Genomic DNA, 21,804 nt, shown 5'->3' on the forward strand with positions numbered 1-21,804 from the left:
AGTTTCTCTGTAGCTCTGGTCTTTTTCAGGAATACTTGGAAATCCTCTATTTCAATAAAGGACCATTTTTTTTTCCAGCATTACACTTGAGTATTTTTTTTTTTTGTCTAGGCAGTGGGGTTAAGTGACTTGCCCAGGGTCACACAGCTAGTAAGTGTTATGTGTCTGAGGCTGAATTTGAACTCAGGTACTCTTGACTCCAGGGCCGGTGCTCTATCCACTGTGCCACCTAGCTGCCCCCTATTACTCTGAGTTTTGCTGGATAATTTATTCTTGGCTATAAACCCATATTCTTTGCCTTCTGGAATATCATATTCCAAGTTCCCTGCTACTTTATAGTGATAGCTGCTGAAGTGTGTATGATCCTGGCTGTGGCTCTTCAGTACTTGAATTCTTTCTTTCTCTCTTCTTAAACAATTTTTTCTTTAACCTAGAAGTTCTGGATTTTGACTATGGTGTTTTTTTTTAGAAGGTAATGAATAAATTCTTTCTTTTTTCACTTTGTCCTCTGGTTCTAAGATCTGGGCACTTTTCTTTTATGACTTCTTGAAATATATTATCTAGGCTCCTTTTCTGGTCATGGTATTCAGATAGTCCAATGATTCTTAAATTTTTTCTTGTCTATTTGTTTTCAAGATCACTTGTTTTTGTAGTGAGATCCTTTACGTTTTCATCTATTTTTTCAGCCTTTCAACTTTGATTTAATATTTCTTATTGCCTCATGGAGTTATTTGCTTCTGTTTGGTCCGTTCTGATTTTCAGGGACTTTGTTCCTTAGGCAAGGTTTTGTTCCTCTTGTGCCAAGCTGTTAATTCCCTTTCTATTTCTTTCTTGCATCTATCTCATTTCTTTACCAATTTATTCCGTAAGTGTTCTCATTCCATTTATAAAAATATTTTATAACTCTTTTTTTTAAACTCTTGCTTTATGAACTCTTCTAAGAATTCTAGTTGAATTTGTGGCCAACCTGTGTTTTTCTCTGAGGTATTGCTTATAGATGTTTTGGGGTTCTCTTTTTCAGTGTTTGTGTCTTGAGCATTCCTGCCACCTGCTCATTGTGGGGGAGTTCTTATTTATTAGCTCATTTTTTAGTTATACTGCCTGACTTTGGACTTGGTGTTAGAGCTAGGCTCTTCACACTGGAAGGAAGTTCTGGGCTTGTCTTACTAACTGTTTCTTGGAGTACTGAGTGTTGTGTTAATCCAGGATTCTAGAATAGTCTTGGGAACTGCAAACTTTCATTGTTCTGAAAGTGGTCTGATCTAGGGCAAAATCTGATTGCTACTCCCATAATGTGTGCTTGGCAAGTTAAACCAATTATTTTCTAAGGTTGGGATATTAGTTCGTTTATTTTGATCAGTAACTTTTAAAAAGCTTTTTGCCAAGTATTATGCTAATTTTTTATGTAATGAAGTTAAATCACTGGGGAATGCGCTTTATCTTATTAAAGGAGTGTTAAATTAGGAAATATTTTGCAGTTAGCATGTGTTGTCATCATTTTCTAAAATATTTGTAATGCTACATTTTAGGTTTAGCTTTATAGACTAGTATCCAATTTTTTCCTAATCTTTAATGAATTCATTACGCTAGTTTAAATAAATCCTTATTGTTTATATGAGGAGATATTTGCAAATTATGTAGCAAAGTAAAATTGCTTATTTTGTAGAATCTAAGTAGCTACTTGATGTGTTGACAATAGGTATCTTTATAAGTATTTCTCTGTACTCAGAGATATAACTGGCCAGAAGATTTAGGCGCTATCTAGAACAAATTGTATTTGTTTGAAATTTAAGTGTAATTTTTTAACTTCCTTTCTTAGATGCCAACCTTTACATTTCCAGCCATCAAAATCTCATAAGAAAGTTTTAAAGAAAATGTTCAAGTTTTTGTCTAAAGGAGAATTTTCCAGAGGGAATAATGAAGGTAAGATTGAATGTGGTTCTAAACAAGTATTTTTTAAAAACTCAACAAAACTATAATTTAATTTATCCTTCTTAAGGATATTTAGGTGACCTTAGCTATTCTGAGTGATGAGTGAAGAAAGATGTAATTGTTGTTTTTATACTGAGGCACAAATAAGTAATTTTGATTGACTCATGTCTGTGAGAACCACTATCAGAATTCCTTGCTTCCATGTAATGAATGGCTTTTCCTTTGAACCTGTATAGATTTCTCATATTCTTCTAAAATCATAGTAGCTAAACTAGCTTTTCGCAAAGGACCCTCCACAATCTACAGGTTCACTGGCTTTATTTTCCCCATACGTTTTTTGTTTGTTTTTGTTTTTATTTTTGGAAGCATATTATTTCTGCATCCTGCTGCGCCCATACTTCTATTGAACAATTAAAAAAAGAAAAAGAAAACTCTCATAAATATTCACAGGCCAGCAAAACAAATTCCCACATTGATTATGTTGAAAAACATATGTCTCATTCTGCAATTTTAAGCCCATCACCTCTTGCTCAGGAGATGAGTGACATGGTTTACCTTCAGTCCTCTGTGGTTTATCATTGTATTGATCAGAATTCTGCAGTCTTGCAGAGTTTTTCTTTATAATGTTGTTGTCATTGTAAAAATTGATCTAGTTCTGCTCACTCCATGCTCTGTTAGTTCATAGAGGTCTTCTCAGTTTCGTTTCCAGGTTTAAAATGGCATTACAGTAAACCTTACAGAGTTCAAGGAGCTTTAGAATTATTATTAGAGTTATAATCCAACTGCAACATGAGTAAAATAGATTTTGTTTTGGTTAACTATCATTATGCTATGATTTCCATGGGAAAAATACATTCTAAGTTCTACACAACTGATTTACAAATGAACTTTTTGTAACGCATCCTATTTATAAGCTGATCATTGTCTTTGCTTATGTAGTGGTCAGAATGCTGGGTTGGGAGAAAGGAGCCCTGGTTTCAAGTTGAATTCTTCCATTAGCTTTGTAACTTTGGGGAAATCACTTAACTTTTTTGACACTAGTTTCCTCATTTATAAAACAAAGGCGATTGGATTAAATGATCTTTTAATATTCCTTCAAGCTCTAACATTTTATGATTCAAGTTTTAAAAAAATCTGAATTTAGAAACTGTCATTATTTTGAGTGAACTTAAGAATAATTAGTTTGTGTATGATATATTCATGTTATAAAAAATACTTTTCATCCTAAATTTGGATATCTTAAAGTACTGAGTTACTCAATGCAGTTTTCCCCCCCCTAATTTATAGAAGAGCCCATGGATTCTCAAATGGATGATGCTGCTGTGGATGATTTTGTTCTAAAAAGCAAGTTGGAGGTACAGTCTGACCATAGACCCCTCAGTGAAGATTATAACAAGGTCATAGAGAGTGAAGTGAAGGAGAAAGAAGAAAACTTGGAAGCTAAGGAAACTAAAGAATTAAATCAGTCACATGCTAAAAGAGAGAAACTGGGGTCTGGTGAGCCATCAAGTTCTGTCAGAGTTATTCCCTCAGCTCCCAAACCAGGTACTGAAGATTGGGCTCATGCCATGTTGAAAGAATGTTTTTCTTTTTGCTGTGGTCACTATGGGCATTGAACAACAACTTAAGCTAGTAGTTTAATTACCAGCATTCTTTCATATACAATAAAACCTGGATGTGTTGCATCTCCTCATTATATGGACTTGATACCTTGTGAATTAACATATTTCTCCTCACTCCTTGTTTTGAATAAAAGCCAGAAACAACACTTTCCCTTGAGGAACTATTTGGTAACCATTAATTAAGCAACTATTACTTCCTTTTCCACACCGGCCCCTGCTTGGGCAATCCCAACTCAGTTCTCAGGATCAAGGCTCAGATGATAGCAGCAACCTCCTGTTTGGTGTCCCTGCTTCTATTCTCTCTCCTGTCCAGTCTGTCTTCCAGAAGTTGCCACAATAATCTTCCTAGAGCAGAGTTTGAGTATACCCCTTACCTCTTCAAGAAGTTTTAGTGGTACCCTGTTGCCTTTAGGATAAAATTTAAACTCCTCAGCTTGGCATTCCCAGTCTAAATTCCAGACTGCCTCTCTGAACTTATTCTATACACTTCCCATGCATGCATTCTAGATTCCCATCAAACCGATCTCTTGCTGTTACCTGCACTTCAGCTCTCACTTCTGTGCCTTTGTGTAGGTTATCATACATCTTTGGAATGCGCGGCCTTCTAAACTCTGCCTCTTAGAATCTTTCACTTTCTTTAGGGTTCATGTCAGGAGCCATTTTTCACGAGAAGCCTTCCCCTATCCCCCCAGTTGTTCTGTGTGAATGTTGTATGTGCACAGTACAGTGGAAGCTCTCAGAGGTTTTTTAATGTGTCTAGAACTTAATAGAATGTTTTGTGTATAATAGGTACTTTATAAATGCTTGATAAACAGAATTGAATTGTGTAACTCCAGATTTGTGAGAAAATTGTGAGCTATTGTCTCCTCAGCCAAGCGGTCCTGTCTTGTTCTTCTCTCCATAGGCGGTGTTTATCCCAAATCTCTTCTGTCCATTAAATGGGTGTGGGAGTTGATTTTTGAGGGCTGAGGAAGAAGATAGATTCTAGTCCATAGCAGTAGGTCCCAGCAGTAGAAAGCAAGCAGATAGGAGGAGACACATAGAAGAACAGAAAAGGGCTAACTAGGGAGCTTGCTAACTAGAAAGTGTCCTCTAGTGTTTATTGTTTCAAGTGGCTTGTTTCCTCTCATCTCCTTACCCTATCTCCCTTATCTTCACTATCCATAACCCAATTACATGCATCTTGCTATTGCCCCTGCCTGAATCCGTGGGAGCTATCACTCTAGGATAGCTAGAATTTGATGAGGAAGGGATGAGAAATTTCTTTTTTTTTTTCTTGGCTAGGAAGTGGGGTTAAGTGACTTGCCCACGGTCACATAGCTAGTAAGTGTTATGTGTCTGAGGCCTAGAATTTGAACTCAGGTCCCCCTGACTCCAGGGCTGCTGCTTTATCCACTGTGCCACCTAGCTACCCCTGAGAAATTTCTTTTTATACCAAGTGAATGGGAAATGGATTTGTTTCTTTTGTCCCAAGTTAAACCCTCAAAGTGTTTTCTTATAGAAACATTATTAATACATAGATATTGACACTGATGTGGGCTTTATAGTACCATTAGACATTTAATTTGAGTTGATCTTTCTCCTTGTGCAGATTACAACCCTTCTATGCCTTCGAAAACTGCTGCTTTGATTTATGGTGGCTGAAAAAAAAAATATTACCTTGTGGCTAATCTTTTGATGTTGATACTTTCTGAACTAAGCTTGTGCTTAAACAAGAGAGATGTTAATTGACCTAGAAGCCTACCAGTCGGGGAATGCTCTCTGCTGGCATAGTCCATGATGAGGCATTGGGAGGACAACTTAAGTCTCTCTCTCTCTCTCTCTCTCTCTCTCTCTGTATATATGTGTGTATGTGTATATATACATATGTATATATGTATGTATGTATATGTGATTATGTGTGTGTATACACACACACAGAGTGCAAGAGAGCAGTAGCTTCAAAGCAAGCTTTTTTGGCTTGGCCCAAGAACTTAATTATCTATCATGTAAATTGTTTCTATTGCAAGTTGCTTTCTGAGATCCTTATAGCCTTTTTACAAATACATTTTTAAAAACACAATCCACTGTAAATTTAGATGGCTTATATGAGAAAGGTTTAGATTATCCTAAGGTGATGTAACCATGTTTTCAAGTTCATTTGTGCTAAAAAATTCCAGATTGAGATGTTTAGGATATAAGCACATGTTTTCCAAGATAATGTTTATATAAAAATTTGGGTAAACAGATGACCAGTAGATAGTGCTTTCTGAATTAGTTAAACTAAAGGGAGTAGGTTACATAAACTTTTAATTTCATAGTTTCTTATATTTGTTTTTAGTAACATAATTTGATGTTTTAGTAAGAAAAATGAAAGTCATGAAATTTTTAATAATCTTCTTAGCCTTTCATTTCTAATTTGATAGTTGCATGAACTTGAAAAACATTTTCATTTTAATATCCACCCCAGAATTTGATTTGCAAAACTTCCATAGCACTGAAATTGAAGTGTTTAATTAGTATTTCTTTCACTAGTGTAACAAGACTAGTCTGTAAGCATTTTCTGAATGAAGTAATTTTTTCCCCATTTGTACTGATATTTTATACAATTACTACTTCCTCATGGGCTAAAAGCTGTTTTAAAATTTAAAAATCTTCAAGTTTTCTGTGAAAAGTTCAATATCTCTCTTTTAGCAGACAGATTTTCTAGGATGGTCAGTTGACCAATGTAATCTAGACCCATACAGATTGGGACTAGACTTTGAAGTTGTTCTCAACTAGGCCCACTTTATTTTTGTTTCAGAACCCAGACAAAATGACTTCAACTATGGGGGAGCTGAACTGTGAGGTGGGCACATTGTCCTCAATTTATGAAGAAACAGGCTCAGAGAGGTTGAATAACTTGGCCTTGGTTTCACAGTAGTAGGAAAGACCTGAAGTGAAGTTTGAATCACTACTTCTTTTTGACTCCCAAGTCCTGCATTACTTTATATGTTATTGTGTTGAGCTGCGTATCTTCATAGTGAATTCTAGTGATGGAGAATAGTAGTCAGCAAAATGGCGACCCACTGTATTATACAAGTGCCTGTTTCGGTTTGGCAGTAGCAATCTCTGACTTTGGGATAACCTGGAGGATTATTGTGTTTTTGAAAAATATTTTTTACCTAGAGAAAAATCTTGACATATATCTTGGTCATTTTAGGTAAAGGGGCTGATTTGAGTAAGCCTCCATGTCGAAAAGCAAAGGATATACGGAAAGAAAGGAAAAGGCAGAAACTCATTCTTAAGAGTCAAACAGATAAGCTTGAAGGCTCTCAAGTTCAGCGTGAACCACAACCTTTTCCCTCAGAAAAACCTAAATTAAATCAGCCTAAATCCATTGAAGATTTCATTTTTGACACCTTACCTGAGGATGCTGCACATCAATTAGAGGTATTCTGTTACATAATGATTTTTTTGTTCAGTTTTATCTTTCAGTTAAAATTAGAAAATTTAAACTATGTTGTTTGAATAAGAAGGAAGTAAATGATGTGGACTGCTATGACATAGATTTTAAATTTTCCAAATTTAAAAGTTTAATTTCTATTTTGGAATGCTGTTATTTATTTACTTTTGAAAAGCCTTGCCAACTTAGACCTTTATGTAGAAATAGCCATAAAAATAAAATGTTTCACAGTAGAGGGCGCTCTGACTCTTTGGTATAACAAAGTTTCCTTTTAGTTAAACTAAAAGAGAGAATAATATACATTAAAACTGGATTTATTAAAATTGGATTTGGATTATGAATTTGAATTAGGTGTGGGGGGGAATTACACATAATTCCTAGTATTTTCACATTGAGTCAGACAATGTTCATCCAGTCAAAGATTCTCAGCCTGGCAGTGGTTCCAAGGGATTTTTACCTCAGAAGGTTAGGAATATGCTCCAAAACATAGGCAATTTCTGCAATTATGAGTCTATTATTAACTAAATCTTTCTTGAACTTAGTACATAATGAACATAATACATAATACATAACGGTTTTTTTTCTTGTAGAGCTGATTTGGAGAAAGAAAAATCATTTTTAGGTAAAGTCTAGTTTACTTTCTGTTTTCATATTACTTTCAAAAAGTAATATTTTTGACCATAACTACAGTAGACAGTATAAGCAAAGCTACTCCCCTCAAAAATAGTAATTCCTCTAATAACATTTATATAGCTTTTTAGCATTATCTCATTTAATCCTTACAACAACTTTGTGAGGTAAGTGCTGTAATTATTCCTTTTTGAAGATTCAGTTTAGGACAGTTAAGTGACTTGCCTAGGGTCACACAATTACTAAATATCTGAGCCAAGATTTGATCCTAGGTATTGGAATATAGCACTCTATCCACAGCATGATGAAAAACAGTAACAACAACAAAAAATTAAAATTTGAGGTCTATAAAGCCCATTCTGGGTTTATATAGACTAAATTCATTTTGGAGACATCTTTCAAAATTTCTCTTTGGCTCATAACCCCCACCTGGAATCTCATCTAGTAACATCTGCATATGGCTTTTGTCTGCATCCATCCATCTATCTATCTATCTATCTATCTGTCTGTCTGTCTGTCTGTCTGTCTGTCTGTCTGTCTGTCTGTCTATCTATCTATCTATCTATCTATCTATCTATCTATCTATCTATCTCTATCTATCTATATCTCTTTCACCTAATGGAAAATGAAAAACACACAGGACCCTGTTATTTTATCCCAGATACAGTTTTAAGACAACTTTCTTTGCTTCTCTGGTTAGTTCCAACTCCCCTGGGAACCATGCCTTCTTCTAGGATTAAGATATTACTTTAGGGTTCAGTCTTCCCTCACAAAGGGAAAGGAATTGGGAATTGGTAAAGAGTAGGTCTCTTTTTATTTGGTCAGCTGTCCAGACTTCTAATACCACCTGAAACCTGGGAGTCTTCTGAATTGGGGAAAGAATGGGGTTACTAAATCAGTCCCTTGTCACAGATTTGCATAGTTCTTATGATCTCAGATGGTAGGGGAAGGCAAGGTCTAGGCTTGTTCTTCTACAGCATGTCCTTTGCTCATGTATAGTTCCAGCTACTACTTGAACCATGAATTCAGTGTTGTTCAGATTTTATGGGTTATTACTGTATGATTTTCTGATAATGCAAACTGATAAGAATTGTTGGTCCTTTCTATAATTTTATGTTATAGAAAGAACATTTTAACCAAATCATATTAAAATCTTTATTTTTTGTTTTGTTTTGTAAGATAACTCTAGGAACATACTGATGTAGTTCATAGATATCCAGACATCAAAATTGAAAGCCATCAATAATTTAAATCATCTTTAGAAATGTAATAGTTTGGTTAAATAAGCATATTTCCATTCACTTCAGAACTAGCAAGTAAAAATTGAGAGTGCCTCCTGTAATGTGTGGGGCTTTTCTGTTGACAGAAATAATAGATTTTTAAAGTTTTATTAATTGATTTAGCTTAAATGTTTTATTAAGTGATTCAGTTTTAATGTTATCAATAAGCTATATAGTTATATGCCTATTTTAAAATTAAAAAAAAATTCTTTCATCTATTTTCAGGTATGAGTAATTACAATTTGTTTTATTAATGAGAATTGTTTTTCAACTCCTTCTGAAGGTGAGGGTGGTGAGATCATCCCCACCAAGTTCCCAGTTCAAAGCCACATTTCAGGAGTCTTACCAGGTCTATAAACGTTACCAGATGGTTATTCACAAGGACCCACCTGATAAACCAACTGTAAGCCAGGTCAGAAGGCCAAGTATAATTTTTATGTTCAATTTGAACTTTCCCCTACACTTAACACCATTGCATGAATCCTGGTTTAGAGAATGAAGTTTATTTTATGGTACATGTTGTTCATAGTCTGTTTGAAGCAAATCTTCAAAGAGAAATAGCAAACTAATGGACATTCTGGGAGTGCAAATTTCATTAGATACCAATGATATATAACCTCAAAATGGTATGTACCACAAAAAGTAGGTAATTTTACTTTACACATTGTTAATGTGTTTAGAGACGTCAAAATTATAGTCAGTGATAAATCTTTGTAGGTCATGTATTTTATACTTGGAAAATTATCTTATACTTCCAATGCACACCTGAAACTAGAAAAATAAAGTAGATTATTAAATGCCATAGTATTCTGACCACTTCATAATTTGGGTAATCAAATAATTTTAAAAATCCCTAAGATAAAGTTAATGCTTCTGGAGGGAGAATAGAGTAGAAGCTGAGTATGTTGCTATTATTCTAAGCAAGTAATAATTATTGAATGTTCACTGTAAACAGAACTGTAGTAAGTGGGTAGAAACAAATAGTAGATGCAGCCTTGACCCTTAAAGAGATTTAAAACTAGAATTAGTTTCATGAGTCTTGTATAGGCTTTATGCCACTTAACCCTTAGTAGGGCTTATTCCATTTCAGGTAAGATTCCAATGCTGAGCTTTGGAAGTGGAGTTGAGGAGATCTTACACTAGCCTTGCCTTCAGAAGCATATCATGAGAGAGAAATTTCAATATAATATACCTGTATTTTCCTTGCCCTGAAGGTGAGGTTAGTACCTGTTTCCTTTGAGGACCCAGAGTTCAAGTCGTCCTTCCGCCAGTCACTCTCTTTATATGCCAAGTATCAAATGGCCATACACAAGGATACAGCAGCTGAGTGTGGGGAAGCCGAGGTACTGTTTGTTACATGTTCTTGCCTCTATTGATGATTTTTTTGTCTGTAAACTACTAGGATGCCATAATAAAGAACAGCTAAAGCTATGCTATATCTACAACGAGCCTGGGAAGCATAATGTAACGGATAGTGTGCATCAGATGGCTGCCTCTCTTGATTCCTCTCTTGACCAGCTGCCAGAATTAGGGCAGGTAACATAAGCTCCAGATGACAGCTCTCTGTTTAGAAAGGGGACCTGACAGCATTCCGAGAGCACTGTGGTATAGAGGAAAGAGCTCGAAATGTGGGGCTCAGCAGACCTGCACAGACTCCCGGTCTGACTCACCCATCAGTTTGTGGTGGTATACACATCATTTAATTGCTCCAAATATGTTTCCCCATATTTCCAATGGGGATGATTATACTTGCAGTACTATCCCATAGAGTTCTTGTGAGGAGAGCATTTAGGAAACCTTGAAGTGCTAAGTAAATGTAAACGAGGTCACTGAGTAGTTCTAAGGACAAATAAATTAATATATTCAGAGCACATGGAATTTCTTAGGAGGAAAGATCTGAGCATTGTCAGGGTATGTTGCTATTCACTTATGATCTGTGTAACTGGTCAAGTTATTTAACCTCTCTCAGCCTCAGTTTTCTCATTTATAAAGTGAGAATCATAATAACACCTACCTCACGGGGTTGTTGTGGGGATCAAAGGGACTTAACTCGTTCATTGACAATGCTTTGTTATTCACGAATTTGACAGTGTGTGAAAAAGATGTAAGTAGGCTTTATGTATTTTTATGTACCTTTACTATTATAAGATCCAGATCTTGCTTATTTTATCTTGCATTTCTCCAGTAATACTGGAACCACACACGACACTTTGTACTTGAGTATAGTAGGGGTTAACCTGCACTTTAAGCATTTGAGTCCTTGTCTTTTTTGCCATTCATTCTTACCATTATTGGAAATTTATATAGAAAAATGTGCAAGTAGGAATGGCTGAGAGAGGAGGCAGTTCATGCCTTAGCTGTTGACAAAGTTAATGCGCTGCTTTTGAAACCCAGACTAGCTTGCATTATGGCATCGATTGTTCACAACTGATGAAAAATATCTATCAAATAGGAAAGCAGTCTTTAAAAGGAACCAGGATGACAATCAGCTGTTAAACTAACATGTATGTTAGTTTAAACTATTTCATTACCTGAGTGAATATGGTACATTTTCACAGAAAATGGAAATGTTTTTCATGTTGGTTGTTTTTACTTTCTCTCTGAATCGTATTTTGTACATCATTACTTTGTATTGTTCTTTTTAATGTATTTGTCCTTTATTTTAATTTCCTTCACAAAGAGAAATTGAATTATTTTCCTGTGGGAACATCATTCTTTATACTGTATAAGTACAAATTACACTCTGTGTTGTAGCAGTATTGTAGTTTCCCATAGAATGTCTACTTACACAACCATATACTTTAGTGCTGCTTAACATGATTATTCATTCACATTATTTAATGTTAAGGGCTCTTTTAAAGTAGTACACCTTATTTTCTTATTTCTGAACTCTCAAGTTTAATGGAATTGAAACATCACAAATTGAAAAGGTTTGTTTCAAACTAGGATGTTTCTTGGGTTACATCTTTAGGGCTGTCTCTTGATTATGCAAGTTGGCAAGCTTTCCATGTGCAAGAAAATACATTTTTGCTTCCATTAAGAGGATCTTGTTTGGCTGACAGCTGCCCTCGAAGCTCTCCTTAGAATTGGGCAAGTGGGCCAGATGAGGACCACCTTCTGCTTTTTTGGACCATCATATATTCCACTCAGCAAAACCTGGTTATTCAACTATTTGTAAGCATTACTTTCTCTGTGGAGCTGGTTGCTAAAAAGAAGCTGATAGGGATCTTACTGTTTTTCTTTGTGGTCTACCTCCTGGAGCTTTTATTTAAGGAATCTAATTCAAGCCACAGAATACAAAAAAATGATTTGTGAACATGTATAAGTATACTTTGCTTCCATAAGTGAACTTGTATTATTGTCTTGTGCCTAATGTCATTAATTAAATAGATGGTTCCCGAATTTATGTTCTCTGAAAAAATTCTAGATTCTCTCAGAAAGAGAGAATGTTTTCTGCTTTATCAGGCTTAACTGAAACAATCTCATGAACAATGCTTCAAGGGCAGTGTGGAATATACTTTAGAGGACTATTGTTTATTCAGCAGAATAAGATCATTTAATAATGAAAAATTTGTTTTTCTGTTGACTTTTTAAGCATTTAAAGGTTAGGAACAGTCATGATCTAAAGAACAATTAGAACTAATGGGAGGAACCCCAAGAAAGAAGCAATAGTACAAAACAACAAAGGAAAAGGAGAGCAAATAGTATGCTTCCATCTACATCTACGTAGTTCTTTCTCTGGATGTGGATAGCATTTTCCATTGTGAGTCTTTTGGAGTTGTCTTAGATCCTCACAGTGCTGAGAAGAGCCAAGTCTATCAAAGTCCTATTTCTCTTGATGGCATTAATTATTTTCCTGTCACTCAGGCTTAGAACCCTATCTTTTCCTCTTTATCCTCTTATCATCTCTTCCAGCCAGTTATCTATTAATCACTTCCTTAACCTCTCTTGTATTTGTCCCCTTATTTCCAGTCTTAATTCTACCTCCTTATTTTTGATCCATATCACCTCTCACCTAGACTGCTAGTTTTTTCATTGGGCTCCCTTTGTACCATCTCTCCCATTCCTAGTACTTTCTCCACTCACTCAGTTGCCAAAAAATAAGATTCATAAGGCCTCTGTAGTCACCGTGTCACTTACTTGAAGCACTTTGGTTGCGAACTCTTGCCTCAAGAATAAAACTCATGCATTCTACTTTCTTTCTAGAATTAACCTTTTCAGCATTATTCTTATTTATTCATACTGTGCTCTGGCCTGAGCAGACTACTGTTCCTTGAACTTTTCATGCCATCTCATGGGCTCATAAATTAGAGCTGGAAATGACCTTGGAGGTGAAGTTCAAGTCTCATTTTACAGATGAGGAAAATGAAGCCTGAAGAAGTTGTGACTTGGCCAAGGTCACACAGACACTTAGTGGCAGGGCCGGGATATCAACACACCCCTTTACACAGTACCCTGACCCTTCTGTGACCTTGAATCTGCTTGGAGTCTCTACCCCACACCTGGAATGATAGCTCTCCTCATTTCTGCCTTGCAGATACCTTCTGTTCTTTACAAGGTTCACTTGAATTGGTGTACCCCGCCTCTCTCCACTGCTTCCTCTCCTGAGCTGAAAGGTTTCTCCTACTCAAATATTCCTAGAGTACTTTGCTTAGGTGTTCCCTGTTTCCTTCCTCACTCACTACCTTAGATTATGCCAACTTTTATGCTTATAATCTGTCACTCTTTCCCCTCTCCCATATAAATTCCTCGTAGTCACATATTGTGTTGTTTCTGTTTTCTGTATCCCAGCACTGAGCATGGAGACCTACACTCAGTATGTGGTTAATAAAAGTTTATTTACACTGGACATAATTAATTTTACAACTAAAGAATAATTATTTAAAATATTTTGTGGAGAAATACTGCATTTTCCAGAAACTTTGAGATTGATAAATACATGGTTCAAATTTGGAAGGAATGCAAAGAGTGACATTTGCTAAGAGGGATATTTATGCATTAGTAGGAGAGGACAGCTCCAACAGGGTGGAGATGAAGCTATGAGCTGTTTTGGTGGTTCTCTTCAAGTGAGTGTTTAAGGGCCATTTTCTGAAAGGGATGTGTTAACCTAGAAAAGTGGTTTCCAACCTCTGGACTACAGACCTCTGGGAAGCTAGAGTATTATTTAAAGTGTCAGTGAAATCATATGTGAATCTATAAACAATTACAACTTCTGAAGACTGAAAAATGTTTCCTGAATATGTATGTGTATTACTGGTTTTCAGATAACGTAGATGCTGCTGTGACTGCTAAAATACAAATTCACTTAAAAGCAAAATTGACTTCATAATAGCTTTTTGTCACTGTACTTTCTTAGTCAAACAGATACTGATAGTCTAACATCCTGTATTGGGGAGTCCAAGGAACTTTTTGGACATTGAAAAGAGGGTCTGTATACTTGAAAAAGTTGTGAACCACTTGTCTATAGGAGGTCCTTAAAATGACTTAATAGAAGCACTGAATAAAGAATAAAGACCTCTGGTTTCTAGACCAAGTTGTGCTATTGTGATGTTTTAAGTGAGGCACTAAACTTTTCTGGGACTCAAGTTTTTTCATCCATAAAGTAGGGAATTTGGATTAGATGATTTCCCTGGCTTTGGCACTGATTCTGTAATGCTTTGATCTTGCATGCTTACAAGGACAGTACTAACTATGTGAAGGACTAGAGAGAGAACACCTAGTACAGTCTTTTGCATGCAGTAGGTGCCTCATAAATATTTGAGAAATAAATGAATAAAAAAATTGACATCTGCTCCTAGGAAACAACCAGTAAGTAAAATCATTTTATAGCAAATGGAAAAGTATTCAGGAGGAAAAATGTTGTTCCTAAACTTATAAATATAAAATGACAAGGAAAAATCAAATGATGGCAAAAGAAGTTGGGTTGTTATGCAGTAGTAAAAGCTGTCTTTAATTTCTTGAATGTGAGTACTGAGATTTTACCAATAGTTAATAAAGTACATTTTAACAAGTGTAAAACTCCTGTGATGTGAGTAATCTTGCTATGAGTGAGTACCATTTGTTTTTAGCATTTGTATTTTAAATCTGTTTTTTCCATTATGCTTGAGAAGCATCAAATTTTATGATATCCTAGTAATAACTTGACAAATGAGCAATACTGGCCATTGATATAGTCTAACTACTGAAGTTCTGTTTGTTTTTTGGTGTGGCAATTCATTTTATATGTCAAATAGTTTGAAGGAATTACTTGTGAGATTTTTTAAGAAGTATCCCAGTAGATGATTTGCTGTGTAAATGATGAATATTTATGTTATGCTTAATATAATATATAAATATGCTTGTAGAACATAAATCTTGCCTATTAAAATGGATAGAGAACATTTATGTATATGTGTGTGTGTATATATACACATATATCTGTGGCTGTGTATTAGGGTACAGTATTTAGCATAGAGCAGAGTGATTGAAATAGATTTTAAAAAAGATTTCTTTGAAAATTTATTTTCATAGGTTTCTGTAAGTATAAATATGGAAGAAAACAATAGCTATTACTTGCCCAGTTTGATAAATATATTCATCCTAGGTTATACCAATATTGAAATATTTTCAATATTTCAATTGATATTTGATCTTATAAGTCTAGGTATTCCCTCTGTCAATGCAGATGGACTTCATCCATGCCTTTGTAAGTCTTCTCTATAGTCTTCTTCCAGTAAGGTTCTATTTAATAGTACCATCATTCTCTCAGTCTCCTAGAGTTGTAACCTTGGAGTTATCCTCCACTCCTCACTCTTCCCTTCCCCATATATTCAGTCATTTGCTAGGTCTTACAATTTTTACCTTGACTCTGCCTCTCCAATTCAATCCCTTCTTTTTACTCAGACAGTCATTCCCCTAGTTCAGGTCACCATCACCTCTGCCTTACATTATTGCAGTGGCTTCCTTCCTAGTTGGTCTCCTTGACTTGATTCTCTTTCCACTTCAGTCCCCTCCACCATTTTGCCAAAGAAATTCTCCCTCATAGGTGTAAGTCTGACCCTGTTACTCCCCTAGTCACTCCATTAGTTCTGTACTTAACTGAGAATAAAAAATAAGCTTGTCTGCTTAGCTTTTAAAACCCTTCTCCCTCTGGCTCAGCCTTTCTTTCCAGCCTCATTAGATGCTGCTTCCCATCCTGCTTGTTGCTGTTCAGCTAAACTGACTTTTCCTCTATGCTTCCAGTCACTCTCCTGTCTCTATTTTCACTGGTGGGCAATCCCCATGCCTGGAATTCATTCCAGCACTACCTTCTCTGCAAAGTCTTTCATGATTTCTTCTAGCTTCTACTATCCTACCTCCCAAACTTGTTTTTATTGACCTATTTGGTTTGTATTTATTCTTTTTTTAAAAAATTTTTTAAATTTAATTTTTAAAATTTTTATCATGTGTTTTTAAAACTTTGGGTTACAGATTTTTTCCCTTCCTCCCTCCCCACCCACTCTCATTGAAAAGGCAAGCATCTCGATACAGGTTATAGATGTGTAGTCATGCAAAGCACTTCCATAGTAGTCATGTTGTAAAAAACTAAGTATATTTCCCTTCATCCTATCCTACCCCTCATTTATTCTATTCTTTTTTGACCCTGTCCCTCCTCAGAAGTGTCTGCTTCTGATTATCCCCTCCCTGAGTCTGCTCTCCCTTCTATCAACACCCTGCTCTCTTGTCCCCTTCCCCACTTATTTTCCTGTAGAGTGAGATAGATTTCCATACTCCATCGTGTATGTTATTCCCTCCTTAAGCCAAATCCTATGACAATAAGGTTCATTCATTCCCTCTCACCTTCCCCCATTTCCCCTTCACTGTAAAAGCCTTTTCTTGTCTGTTTCATGTGAGATAATTTACCCCATCCTACCTCTCCCTTTCTCCTTCTCCCAGTATAATCCTCTCTAAACCCTTAATTTTATTTTCCAGATACCACCCCTTCATCTTCAACTCACCGTGTGCCCTCTATCCATCTATCTATACATACATATAATTTTTTTCTCTCCCACTACCCTAATACTGACAAAGGACTCATGAGTTGCAGATATAATCTTTCCATGCAGGAATGTAAACAGTTCAACCTTAATAAGTTTCTTACAATTTCTCTTTCCTGTTTACCTTTTCCATGTTTCACTTGAGTCTTGTGTTTGAAAGTCAAATTTTCTATTCAGCTCTGGTCTTTTCCTCAGGAATGCTTGAAAGTCCCCTATTTCACTGAAAGACCATTTTTTCCCCTGAAGGATCATACTCAGTTTTGCTGGGTATGTGATTCTTGGATGTAATCCTATCTCCTTTGCCCTCCAGAATATCATACTCAATGCCCTCCAGTCCCTTAATGTAGGAGCTGCTAAATTTTGTGTTTTCCTGATTGTGTTTCCACAATATTTGAATTATTTCTTTCTGGCTGCTTGTAGTATTTTGTCCTTGACCTGGGAATTCTGGAATTTGGCTACAATTTTCCTAGGAGTTTTTCTTTGGGGATCTCTTTCAGGAGGTGATCGGTGGATTCTTTCAATTTCTGTTTTACTCTGGTTCTAAAACATCAGGGCAATTTTCCTTGATAATTTCTTGAAAGATGATGTCTAGGCTCTTTTTTTTTTTAACATGGCTTTCAGATAGTCCAATAATTTTTAAATTCTCTCTCCTGGATCTATTTTCCAGGTCGGTTGTTTTTCCAATGAGATATTTCACATGCTCTTCTATTTTTCATTCTTTTGGATTAGTTTTACAGTGCCTTGATTCTCATATAGTCACTAGCTTCCAATTGCTCTATTCTAATTTTTAAGGAAGTATTTTCTTCAGTAAGCTTTTGGACTTCCTTTTCCATTTGGCCAATTTTGCTTTTTAGGGCATTCTTCTCCTCTTTGGCTTTTTGGACCTTTTTTGCCATTTGGGTTAGGCTATTTTTAAACGTGTTATTTTCTTCAGTATTTTTTGGGTCTCCTTTAGCATCACTCTCAGTTTTTCCTCTACTTCTCTTACTTGCTTCTCAAAATCCTTTTTGAGCTCTTCCATGGCTTGGGACCAATTCATATTTTTCTTGGAGGCTTTGAATGTAGGAGCTTTGGCTTCGTTGTCTTCTTCTAGTTGTATGTTTTGATCTTCTTTGTCACTAAAGTAAGATAATATAGTCTGACTCTTTTTGTGCTGATTGCTCATGATCTCAGCCAATTACTTGAGTTATAAACTCTTTGTTAAGTAAGGTAGGGGTCTGTTTCCAGTGTGGAGAATGTACTCTCCCAAGCTTCAGGGGTTTTGTACAGTTGTTTTCAGAGATACTTCTAGGCACTGGCAAGTACAAATCACAAAGGGAAAAACAGTTCTTGCCCTCAAGGAGCTTACATGCTAGTGAGGAAGACAACACATCTACACATCAGCACATACAAAATAAACACAGAGTGAAGGAAAGCTAGCCTTAGAGTCCAAGGCCCTAGGTGGTTGGGGGGAGTGGAAAGGCCTCTTGAAGAAGTAAGCATTTAAGCTGAGTTTTATCAGGTATGAGGATGAGAATTCTCCTTCCTCCTCCTCCTACAGTCAGCAAATATTTATTGAGTACCTACCATGTGCCAGGAGCCAGGGAAACAGAGAAAGGCAAAAGACAGTCCCTACCCTTTAAGGAGCTCACAGTCTAGTGGGGGAGAGAGCATGAAAACAACTCACTATGTATACATAAACATAGGTGTGTGTATGTAAATTACATATATAAATCACTCACATGTATAAATTGGAAATAATAAACAGATGACACTAGAATTAAGGGGGTCTCTGGAAAGGCTTCTTGTGGAAGGTGAGATTTTAATTGGAGTCTGAAAACAGGGAATCCAAGAGGTAGAGATGAAGGAAAGCATTCTAGGCATGGGGGACACCAGTAAAAATTCCCAGAGATGTGGGATGGAACACAAGATAGCTACTGCCATTGGATCACAAAGTATGTGCAGGGGAGAGAATGAAGAGGGGGATTAGGTATAAGAAGACAGAAAGGATGGGGTGGGAGAAGGCAGGTTATGAATGTCCATCCTGGAGGTTATAGGGAGTCATTGGAATTTATTGAATAGGGGGATGACTTGGTCAGACTTGTGCTTTAGAAAGATCACTTTGACAGCTGAGTTAAGTATAGACTGTAGTGGGGAGAGACTTGTGGCAGGCCATTACCATAGTCTAGGCATGAGGTGATGAGGGCCAGCATTAGACTGGTGGCAGTGTCAGAGGAGATAAGGGGATGTTTATGAGAGATGTGTTAAAATTAACAGTAAAGATAAAACGACTAATATTTAATATTTTTACTTAATAGTATAAAAACTTTTGTTCTCAGTAAAAATAATAACTTACTGAATACACATGAGTGAATATACTTCATTATTTAAAAAAACTCTGTGTATGTCCTGTGGGACATTAAATGATAATTGTTAGTAATTAATCAGTTAATGTAGTCAGTATAACTAGCTGAACCGGTGAAAATTTTTTTCATACTTTTCTGTTGAAAGACACACGATACTGAAACCAAATAATAGATCATTATAATTAGTGAACATACTGTGTTTCCTCTAGAAGTAATGTTTCTTTGTGTAGATATTCACCATACACAATGCAAAAACCAACAAAATGAATTGTCTATGATTTTGTCATCTGAAAGTTTTTGATGTAAATCCATTGTTTTCTTTTGATTCTAGATGGTGTCATGCCTTAATTTTCTGTTCGTGTTTGGTTATTTTAATTGTGTTTTTTAAGAGTGTTACTAACAAGAAGAAAGGACAATTTGTCTGGACCATAGGATACAAGAAAGTGAGTAATGTATAATTAGCATAAGTTAGATCCAAGCTGAAAAGAGCTTTAAAAGCCAAATAGAGTAAGTTATATTTGATATTAGAGTTAATAGAGAGCCACGAGTTCATTGGATACTGGGGTGACAAGGTCAGACCTTTACTGGAGTAAAATGACTTGGATAGATGTGGGGAGGATCAGTGGGAGAAGTGAGAGCGTTGAGGCAGGGAGACCAATTTGAAGGTTATTGCAATAGTTCAAGCAAGAGATGATAAAGAAATGGGTAGTGACTCTGAATGGAGAGAATGGTAGGTATGAGAGCTACTTTGGAGCTAGTAACAACACTATAGTACTTACCGCTCAGGGCAGTAGTGAGCAAAATGAAATTTGTAAATGTTTTCTAAGCCTTAGAGCCTTATATAAATGTCAACAGACTAAGAGATTAAGTGATTTTCCTAAGGTCCTTCACCTGAATAGTGGTAGAGCTAGGACTAGAACACCTGTTTTCTCTGTTTTTTAAAAATTAAATTAGCCATAGAGATGAGTCTCATTACTAGTAATATGTTCTGCCATTTCCATCACAAAGACACCTGTGTAATATCCTTATCCGAATTGCCAAATCTGATAATCTTTTCTCAGTCCTTGTCTTTCATCGCCATATGCTGGTTTTGATACTGTGACCTATATTCTCCAGGAATCTTTCTCTTTTCTAGGTTTTTGTGACACTGCTGTCTTCTGGTTTTCCTCTCTGACTGCTCCTCTTTCTCCTTTTTTGGCCCATTGTCCATATATCCCCTAACTACAGATTCTGTCCTAAGCTCTCTTCTCTAATCCTATATTCTCTAACTTTGTACCCCCATCAGGCCCCGTGATTTGATTGTCGTCTCTGTGCAAATGACTCACAGATTTCTAGATCAAGCCCTGGTCTTTACCCTAAGCTTCAGTCCCATATCATTAATTGTCTTGAACGTTATACACTGAATGGCCCAGAGAGATCTCAAATTCAGTATGTTTAAAACAGAAATCATTCTTTTTCCCCCCTATGCCCTGCCCTATACCGAACCCTCCTATTTCTATTAAACATTCTTTCCTTCCAGTCATTGTTTCATAACTATCTCATTTTCCTGGACTCCTAACTCTTCCTCAATCCACATGTGTTTTTGGTTGCCAAGTGCTGTTGTTTCTACCTTTACATCCTCTCTTTACATTTGTCCCTTCTTTCTTCTTGAACAGTTATCACAATTCAAGCCCTTATCACCTCTCTCCTAGATGACTTGCAGTGGTTTCCTGATTGGTGTCCCTGCCTTGTCTCTCCCACTCCAGTACATCTCCCCCATAGTGCTGCCAAAGTAATTTTCCTTAAGTGTATGTCTAACCTACTCAACATCAGTGGCTCCCTATTGCCTCTAAGATGAAATATAGACTTTATCTTTGAAAGCCCTTTATTTGTGCCTTAATGTCAGCCTCTTTTCCAGCCTTATTGGTTGTGACTCCTTTTCTTGCACTCTACAATCAGCCAAACTGGTCTACCTGTTCCTCACATATAGTATTCCATCCTCTGTTTCTAAACCTTTGTACTGGCTGTCTCGTATGCCTGGACTGCACTGTCTTCTTACCTTTGCATCAGTCCTTAAAGACCTGTAGATAGCTCAGATACCATTTTCTGTCTCTTTCCATTTTCTTGGGCTAGTCTAGTCCCTTAGACACAAGAGTATTGAAGAATATTCCATAAACTTGGTTGATAAAGCAGCAATAGCATTTGAAAGAAGTTTGACTGTAGATAAAATGCTATCAAATAACATTGCATGCTACAGAAAAATCTTTCATGAAAGGAAGAGTCGATCAATATGGCAAATTTCATTGTTGTCTTAGTTTAAGAAATTGCTGCAGCCATCCCAGCTCCCAGCTTTCAGCAACCACCACCCTGAGCTCAGTCAGCAGCTGTCAACATCCAGGCAAGACCCTCCACTAGAAGAAAGATTGACTTGCTGAAGGCTCAGATGATAGCATTTTTTAGCAAGAAACTTTTTAAATTAAAGTCTTTACATTGGTTTTTTTAAGACATAATACAATTGTACACTTAACAGACTGCAGTATAGTGTAAATATAATTTTTATATGCACTGGGAAGCCAA

General features: G+C 36.3%; 1 protein-coding gene across 12 annotated transcripts in view; it reads left to right on the plus strand.

The window, feature by feature from the left end:
- ATE1 (arginyltransferase 1) overlaps window positions 1-21,804 on the plus strand; it is a 184,670-nt gene that overhangs the window by 13,051 nt on the left and 149,815 nt on the right. For 5 of the 12 annotated variants that reach the window (XM_020979230.2, XM_078151016.1, XM_020979229.2 and 2 more), the window contains 5 exons: window positions 1,820-1,923; window positions 3,220-3,477; window positions 6,736-6,965; window positions 9,172-9,300; window positions 10,103-10,231. In XM_020979230.2, the coding sequence (XP_020834889.1) occupies window positions 1,820-1,923; window positions 3,220-3,477; window positions 6,736-6,965; window positions 9,172-9,300; window positions 10,103-10,231 (850 nt within the window). The remainder of the gene's footprint in view (window positions 1-1,819; window positions 1,924-3,219; window positions 3,478-6,735; window positions 6,966-9,171; window positions 9,301-10,102; window positions 10,232-21,804) is intronic. The other 7 variants (XM_020979235.2, XM_020979233.2, XM_020979236.2 and 4 more) reach the window with 4 other exon arrangements.

Source organism: Phascolarctos cinereus, unplaced genomic scaffold, assembly GCF_003287225.1.
Source record: "Phascolarctos cinereus isolate Bilbo 61053 unplaced genomic scaffold, phaCin_HiC Scaffold_3;HRSCAF=262, whole genome shotgun sequence".
Classification (NCBI taxonomy): domain Eukaryota; kingdom Metazoa; phylum Chordata; class Mammalia; order Diprotodontia; family Phascolarctidae; genus Phascolarctos; species Phascolarctos cinereus.